General features: G+C 37.7%; 1 protein-coding gene across 1 annotated transcript; it reads left to right on the forward strand.

Moving 5' to 3' along the window:
* The first annotated feature begins 3,062 nt into the window (after positions 1-3,062).
* Positions 3,063-8,418, forward strand: LOC107660148 (5-hydroxytryptamine receptor 2A-like). The gene is made up of 3 exons (XM_016449386.1): positions 3,063-3,450; positions 7,260-7,460; positions 7,616-8,418. The coding sequence occupies exons 1-3, from the start codon at positions 3,063-3,065 to the stop codon at positions 8,416-8,418; spliced, it is 1,392 nt and encodes a 463-aa protein (XP_016304872.1).
* The last annotated feature ends 294 nt before the right edge of the window (positions 8,419-8,712 follow it).

Below are 8,712 nucleotides of genomic sequence, written 5' to 3' on the forward strand. Positions count from 1 at the left end.
CCACCTTTTTTTAATTTAATTAACTTTTACTTTTTTAATGACCAGTAAGTAAAAAAAAAAAACAGCTGTTCATTATGCATTGCTATTATTAACCCTATAAAGCCTATCCTATCTTATTTCATATGCAGATTTCTAAGCCCTCCTTCTAAGAATCCTACTTTTTGACCATGTAAATATCAGCAACTACACCAAAATGGCATATTTTTTGCTCAGTTTGGGCCTCTGAATACAACTGAGGTGTGTATGAGGCATTGAGCTCCATGTTCTCCATATTTATAACATCATACTATATGAGCCATAAAAGCCTGATGTATCATATGTTACATAAATATGATACATAAAAAACATATACAGTATGCAAACTTTAAGATTTTTTTGGACATTTAAAAAAGATTTAATAAACTGATCCATTTCAAACAATTTGATTTTTCTGACTATTATTTCATATGCCAGGCTTGTTAACTAATGTTACTACACCTTTTCGTAAAACGTTACCAAATTTATCTCTGATAATTTCAAACTCTCTCCTTTGTCTGATGTTTTTATGCTTTGTCCTTTATTTGCCATAAGCACCAGCTTTGCACGTCTAGGATTCTGCTTCAAATGGATCACATTCAGGATGAATTTTTTTTTTTTTTATGTGTGAATTTGTTACTTTTTCATTTGGGCACTAAACAGTACAGTACAGCTTTGGTTTCATGCCTTTTCCAGACTTCCTGCAGTTAAACATATCATGTTCTCCAGGCCTGGTGAGTTTTGGAACGTTGATGAGGTTCATAATCACAGCATTGTGTGCAGAACAGAGTCTGACACCTGAACCGCATCTCACTCTCCTTGTCTCCTACTGCTCCCAGGTGACCAATTACAGGACAGCCGGGAGCCTCTTGACACACACACACACACACACACACACACACACACACACACATTCTTGATCCAGCTTCTTCTTATGCTCACACACACTCCTTCCATTACCGAGGAGTGAGTGAAAGAGACTGCTCTATCAGTCTGTCTGCCGGCTGAGCAATCCATCATTTATATGGATGGAGACAGGCGAGGTGGAGTTTTTCCCCTGTTCTGTCCTCTACAGTTTGAGCACTTCGCTTCTGCTACTGTACATCTGTTTGCCCTCGCTGCCACCCTCTCTGGCCCGTCCTTCACTTTACCTTTTTTCATAGCAAACCTTGGAGAATTAGCAGGAAAAAAAGTTATATGGATTTTCTGCTTTCCCTCTTTTCGATGTCAGTTTGTCTTACCTTGTTACTTTTCTTTCTCGCACCGTGTTTACCAGCTTTTACTTTTTCTCAGTCCTGCATTATTTTTATTCTTCTTTCCTTTCTGTATCTATTTCTACCCCCTCTCCAATTTTTACCTCTATCCATCTCTCCCAGTTTTGCCTAGAGGAAGAGGTATCTCATTTTTTCCCCATTTTTAATAAAAATGAGGATGTATTCTTGGAATATATTAAATATTAATTCATGATGTGTATTAATAATGCATTATTAATATCCTGTGATGGCAGAGGTCTTCTGTGGAAATTTATAAATTTACCTGGATTATTTTAGGTTATATCCTGCAGGAGGAAGGGGGATCAGTGGAACACCTTTTGCAGGATGACATACATCATATTCTTTTTATAAATATTCGCTTAATTAATGACACAATCTCCTGTTTTCACTGTAAATGCATTTGTCCCAAATCTGTGTGATGTGAAAGGCAGCAAATAAAAATATAAAAGTCATGCTTTTAAGAACCTACTAAAAAACATTGGGCAACATCTAAAATATAACATAGATTTTTTTGAAGAATGCTGGGATTCAAACATCATTGGCCCCATTGACTTTCAAACCTTTTTGGTCTTTTTTTTCTTTCACAGAAGAAAGAAATGCATACAGATTTGGAACAACATGAGGGTAAATTATATATATATAATATATATATTTAGTCTTTGCAACTTTACAGATCTTCTTTATGCACCAAGAGCTTGTAACACTCCAAAGAGAAAGGAAAAATTTAAATCGCATCATATGACCCCTTTAAAAGGTTAAATGGGACATTCCTTCAGATCCCCCTTCAGTTTCCTGCCTGAAGTGCTTATTTGAATATCTGTGTAAATGTGTTCATATGTCTTTGTTGCAGCTGAAAAGCACCAAAGGGACCACTCAGAGGCAAGTCTTTCTGAAGGGAGCTCAAACAGTCTGGCTTCAGTTACAGCTGGAGAGAACTATCTGCAAAGAGAGAGAGAGAGAACGAGGGAGGGAGGGAGATAAGAGACCGAAGTACTGAAAGGAGAAGAGAAAGGATGAATGGAACAGGACCACATGTTGGGTTGATGTGAGAGGCACGCATCGTCAGTGGCTCATTCTCTAGCTCTGGTGTTCGAGGTGACTTGAAACAGGAAAACTCTTCCAGATTAAGCGGTAATGTATATAAACACAACATAAACAGAGTTTGATGTTCTACGTTGTTGAATGAGTCTAGCTGCTGAAGCCACTAGTCTGAAAATTTTGGTTGCATGCAATTTGCGTTCATAGGGGAATGATGCAATGCATAAAGTTGCTTGTTTTGTGTGTTTATGTCATGCTTTGTATAAACCAGGACAGCTGTAAGCATGCAAGGATGAAACATCAGTGCGTTCCAGTCTCTCATGTGCTCTCATTCTTTCTTTCTCTCACATTGTAAATGCAGCTGTAAAGTTGCCTCCTCTATTCTGAATCACAATCCATCTGCTCAAGGAGCTCTAAACATCTGTGTACAACAACCATCAAAGGGGGGGTAGAAAACAGGAGGCTCTTGAAGGTGACTGTGAAAATGTTGTCAATCTCAAACTGGAACATTTTGGTTCTGAATCACAATCCATCTGCTCAAGGAGCTCTAAACATCTGTGTACAACAACCATCAACGGGGGGGGGGTAGAAAACAGGAGGCTCTTGAAGGTGACTGTGAAAATGTTGTCAATCTCAAACTGGAACATTTTGGGTTGCGCAGACTTGGAGTGCAATGGTTCACATGGACTATGGGTTCCACAAATTAATCGATGTCGCGCTTGAAATAGTCTGTTAATGGCCCTGAATGGGACGACTGCTGAACTCAGGACCTCCGGGATATCAGCTGAGATTTCAAAAGACAAAAGCACCGAACATTGGCTCATGGAGCAGAAGGTGTCTCTGGGTAATGCAGTTCTTAATAACTCAATGGATTGCAATGGTAGTGAAGACAGAAACAGGTCAGACCCTTTGACCTCTGAGCATGTCCAGAAGAACTGGGTGGCACTTTTGATTTCTCTGGTCATAATCATCACGGTGACAGGTAACATCCTGGTCATCATGGCGGTGAGCTTGGAGAGGAAGTTACAGAATGCCACTAATTACTTCTTGAGGTCTTTAGCCATTACAGACATGCTTCTGGGTATCCTTGTAATGCCAGTAGCCATGGTGACGATCCTCTATGGTGAGTTTCTTTAAATGTTTGCATATGTATTCATCATACATGTATTAAATTTACAATAATACACAATGGAAGTCTATGGGGCAAGACATTTCACCAAAATAGCTGTTAAAATACACAGTTTCGAATGCATAGCCTCAAGACATGAACATTAAAGATGCTAATGTGATAAAACTGATTACTAACCTTGCTATGCAAAGTCATGCAGTCTTTCATCTCCCATCATGCCATTTTAAGCCAGTAAAACATGTAAAGTACACATGATATGCACAAGGATACCAGGACTGTTTACAATGCGAATCATCAACAGGAAACTGGGGTCCCGGGACCCCCAGGGGGCCACAACGTGGTGCTGAGGGGTCACTGTTTTTTAGGGCTGTCAAAGTTCTGTGTAACCTTTGTTTGTTTGTTTTTTTAAATAAACATTTATGTTTATAAAAGTAATTAAATAATTAAATATTTAACTAAGAAATTATATAATATTTAAGTAATTCAATATTTAACACAATGTTGTTTTTATATTATCACTCGCATTTTGCTTTGAGATAAATCATGACTATTCTAACCAAATAAGAACCATATAACTATATGAATAAATAATAATAGTGAGTAGGAAAAAGATGCACTGTCAAATTAAGAAAAAAAAATTGCAAACAAAACTTTGTCTTTGTAATATCACCCTGTTTTTCTCACATGGTGTAAATTAGTATTTTATATATTAAAATATATACAACTGCCTTTATATTTTTATATTTTATACAAAATGTATTTGGGGTCCTTGGTATCAAAATGTTTAAAAAAAAACCTGATTTCAACAACTTTAGTTCAAATAGTACACGTTGATTGATTGATTGATTGATTGATTGACTGGTACAGAAAATACAACATACACATCTGCCTTGAACCTTTGACTTCCATTTAAGTGTTTTACTGTAAATCCAAATTTTCTTTGTTTTTACAAACTGAGGGACAAGTCATAATTATTTTCGGCCATAATCGGAGTCTGTGACATGCCGTTTACTACTACAGATAATTCAATTCAATTCAATTCAATTCAAGTTTATTTGTATAGCGCTTTTTACGATACAAATCGTTGCAAAGCAACTTTAAAGAAAATTAAGTTTCTACAATATTTAGTAGTAGCTTATCAGTGGTGACTTGTTAGTTTATGTACATATGGCAGAAATGTACGGAAAAATCAAAGACATAATCAAACAGACAATGAACACTATTAACAGCAATTATTATATGGTGCAATCAAACTTATAGCAAAAAGCATGAGATAATTCTTGTGTTATTGTCTGTGGTTGTCGACAATGTGCAACAGATGCTGTTTATAGACTTGAAATTGTTTAGAAGCCAGAACATTCCCTTAAAGTTGTGTCTGGGGTTGTGCACAGGATTTTTTTATTTCAGCTATTTTGCTGAATCTGTACTCATCAGACGCCTCCAGTGAATTTCTTTCTGGTCAAAAGTGTAAACTGCAAACTTTCTTGTGTTGTAACTTTTGTATCTCTGGAAAATGATGCATTTCTCTTTAGAACAATAATTAGGCCTCCATACATTTTGCTGGAAGGTGATTTATTTCAGCGCGTAATGAGTGTGTTTTGGGCCATCTGGTATGTCCTAAATTAGCCTGCTTGTATTCACGCATGGGGAGAGAAATCCCTCTTCCTACTCCTTCCAGCGCTTTGATGAGGAATTAATTATGCAGTAACGATGCTGCGCGTTGGTGTGTTTGTGCAGCAAAAATTGTTATGCTTCCTATTTGATGTCCTGAATAGTTTGACCATGGAGAATAAAACATGCCACTTCCTGGTTCTATCAGATGTATGTAGCTTTGGTGTTTTGACAGCTGGCTACGGACAGATTTATGATAACACAGAGCTAAATTATTTATTCTCCTTCTTTCTTCTTCTTTTTTTGTTGGTGAAGTTTGTCATTTAAAGATCAGAATTGTCAATGAAAACCTAGACAAAACAAAGTCTGCCTAAAGCATAACACATTGTTTTCAAATCAAACACGCAATGCAGAACTCATTTTGAGTCACCACAACTAATCCACAGCTGGTATCATCTTTTGCTCTCTGAAACATGTTATTTCCACATCTGTGATGTAATGTTATTATATAACCGGGTAAGAGTAATTTAATTTATATAGCCTACATGAGACATGGTTGTGTTCTGGAACACTCCAGGCACTAAGAAACAGCTCTCTATCTCAGCTGAACCTGTTGTGAGAATCCTGGGAGATTCTATGACTTTACATTTCGAAGCACACCAGTGTGTGTGATGGTGCTGCTGATGACTACCACTGTCTGTATCTGCACCCGAGAGTCTTCTACTCTCTCATCTCACACAAAGGAATCAAATACTGCCTTCGAAAATACAGTGGGTACGGAAAGTATTCAGACCCCCTTAAATTTTTCACTCTTTGTTATATTGCAGCCATTTGCTAAGTGTACATTAATGAGGAAAAAAAATTAACTTAAATGATTTTAGCAAATGGCTGCAATATAACAAAGAGTGAAAAATTTAAGGGGGTCTGAATACTTTCCGTACCCACTGTATATCTGTTCTTTGTGAGTCACCAAAATAAAAGGCTGAAGCTTGTGAAATACAACACTTTGTTTTGCCAGTGACTACTGGTACTCACTTTATTCAAGATAATTATTATTGGTGGTAATGAAGACTAAAGAAGCAGAAGATTTTTAGATTTGAATGTTCAGATGAACAATGATGTATTACACTCCAAAAAAGGACCTGCAACAGCAATGCTATAAAAACTTTTGGGTTCCCCAAAAAACCTATCAGTAAACAGTTCTTAAAAGAACCTGTTTTTTCTAAGTGTAAAGACCATTTTAATAATCTAAAGAAACTTTTGTGGAAAGTTTCCATGGATGTTAAAGTTAATAATTAATTCTTAAACATCACTGTACTCTCTTCTGTATAATGCAAATTACATTTAACAAGGTTATATAATACATTTTTATTATTTATGTTTTTCTTTGAGGTTCACTTAGAATGTAAGTGAAGTTTTTTTTTTTTACAACAACTAAGATTTTTCATGACCATTTTTGCTGCTGTTCCTTTAAGACTGTTTTAAATTAATAATTATATTATTACAATTTAAAATAACTGTTTCAATTTTAATATATTTTAAAATGTAATTAATTCAAGTGATAGCAAAGCTTACTTTTCATCAGAGTAAAATAAAAAGAAAAATCTGCAAGAATGCATTAAATTGATCAAAAGTGACAGTAAAGACTGTTTCACAAATTTTCTATTTCAAATAAATGCTTTTCTTTTGGCCTTTCTATTCAAATAATCAAATAATGTATCAAGGTTTCCTCAAAAATATTAAGTGACACAACTGTTTATTGGGCACCAAATCATCATATTAGAATGATTTCTGAAGGATCATGTGACACTGAAAAATAATGGACTAATGGCTCCTAAAAATTCAGCTTTGCCATCACAGGAATAAGTTACATTTTAAAATATAGTCTACTGTATTAACATATATAAAACAGTTATCTCACATTGAATTAATATGTCACAAAATGACTGTTTTTTACTTGTGGTTTTGACAGTGTGAACACCTTGTACAAAAAGTCTGATTTTCTCACTTAGCTCCATGGATTCCTCATGCTACGACCCTGGAAATATTTAATATTATTGAACTGTATTTTAAACGTATACAAACATATTTATATAAATATAAATATTTAATACAATCTATTACTGTAACCGAAGACACACAAGTACATGCTTGTCCAGAATGTGACACTTTTTGTGTCTCTGATGTGTTAGGTTACACCTGGCCCCTTCCCTGGGCCCTATGTCCGATCTGGATCTACCTGGACGTTCTTTTCTCCACTGCCTCCATCATGCACCTGTGCGCCATCTCTTTGGACCGATACATCGCCATCCGTAATCCCTTCCACCACAGCCGCTCGAACTCTCTAACAAGAGCCCGTGTCAAAATTACAGCAGCCTGGACCATCTCTGTGGGTAAGTTCTAGATCACACCAAAGGCAGACGGAAATTGCTTTCCAGCTCAATTCTGAAATGCTAAACAACTGAGATTGCATCTTATTAGCACTGGTATGCCAAACCATAGCTTCAAGGTGTCTTCTCACTCTCATTTTGTCTCCATCTGTCTCTAGTTATCTCCATGCCTGTCCCAGTCCTCGGCCTGCACGATCACACCAAAGTCTTCCGGAATGAAAGCTGCCAACTGACGGACAACAATTTTGTTTTGATTGGCTCTTTTGTGGCGTTCTTCATCCCGCTCATCATCATGGTCGTCACCTACATTCTCACCATCAGTGCTCTGCAAAGCGAAGCGACTTTGTACCTGGACCAACTCATCGTGCGGCCAAAATGGTCGTCCACTATTGGACTCCTCCCACGAGGCTCACTCTCTTCTGAGCGTCTCTTCTCACGTTCGTCTCTCTGCCGCGATGGGGATTCCAGAGGATCCGGCCGTCGCTCCATGCAGTCCATCAGCAACGAGCAGAAGGCGTCTAAAGTGCTTGGCGTGGTCTTCCTTCTCTTTGTGATCATGTGGTGTCCATTTTTTGTGACAAACGTAATGGCGGTGGTGTGCGGTTCAGCGTGTGATGAAGATTTGGTGGGGGGACTGATGAATGTGTTTGTTTGGGTGGGTTATCTGTCATCGGCGGTCAACCCTTTCATCTACACGCTCTTCAATAAGACTTACCGTGCAGCTTTCGCCCGGTACATGCGTTGCCGCTACCGTGAGGAGAGGAGGCCTCTGCAGCTGATACTGGTCAACACCATCCCTCCTCTGGCGTACAGCTCCACTGGGCTTCCCTTGAAGATGGAGAACTCATTAAAGAGAAGGGCAGTGGGCAGCCGGTCTGGGAGCTTCTCCAACACAGACAGGTCAAACTCTGGAAAAACACAAAACAAGCAGGAAAGGGAAGAGGTAGTAAGCCATTTGTGAGACTCCAGGGTTTTTTAAATTATGGTTCACATCAACAGACCTTAGAGACCGTCTCTTTGTAGGTGTAAAAGCTTGAAAAATGAAGTCTTTTATTTTAATATGTGTCCACCTGTGCAGCACAGCACAGTCAGCAGATGATACTACCTACTGCTCACAGCCGAAAGAGGAGACAGATGCTTTTAAATTGATTTAAATGTAAAAATAATCCATCTCTCTGAGTCTGTATAATGCAAGTGGATAGGTCCCTCAAAGTTGGCGCCCTAAAAAATAATGCAACAAACTAACATGATGCTT

Source organism: Sinocyclocheilus anshuiensis, unplaced genomic scaffold, assembly GCF_001515605.1.
Source record: "Sinocyclocheilus anshuiensis isolate Anshui unplaced genomic scaffold, SAMN03320099.WGS_v1.1 scaffold55, whole genome shotgun sequence".
NCBI classification, from domain to species: Eukaryota; Metazoa; Chordata; class Actinopteri; order Cypriniformes; family Cyprinidae; genus Sinocyclocheilus; species Sinocyclocheilus anshuiensis.

Excerpts from the sequence above, each read along its gene's own strand:
- LOC107660148 (XM_016449386.1), top strand. The coding sequence starts at position 3,063 with ATGGCCCTGAATGGGACGACTGCTGAACTCAGGACCTCCGGGATATCA. Across the intron at positions 3,451-7,259 it reads CATGGTGACGATCCTCTATG|GTTACACCTGGCCCCTTCCC; the intron begins GTGAGTTTCTTT and ends CTGATGTGTTAG. Across the intron at positions 7,461-7,615 it reads AGCCTGGACCATCTCTGTGG|TTATCTCCATGCCTGTCCCA; the intron begins GTAAGTTCTAGA and ends ATCTGTCTCTAG.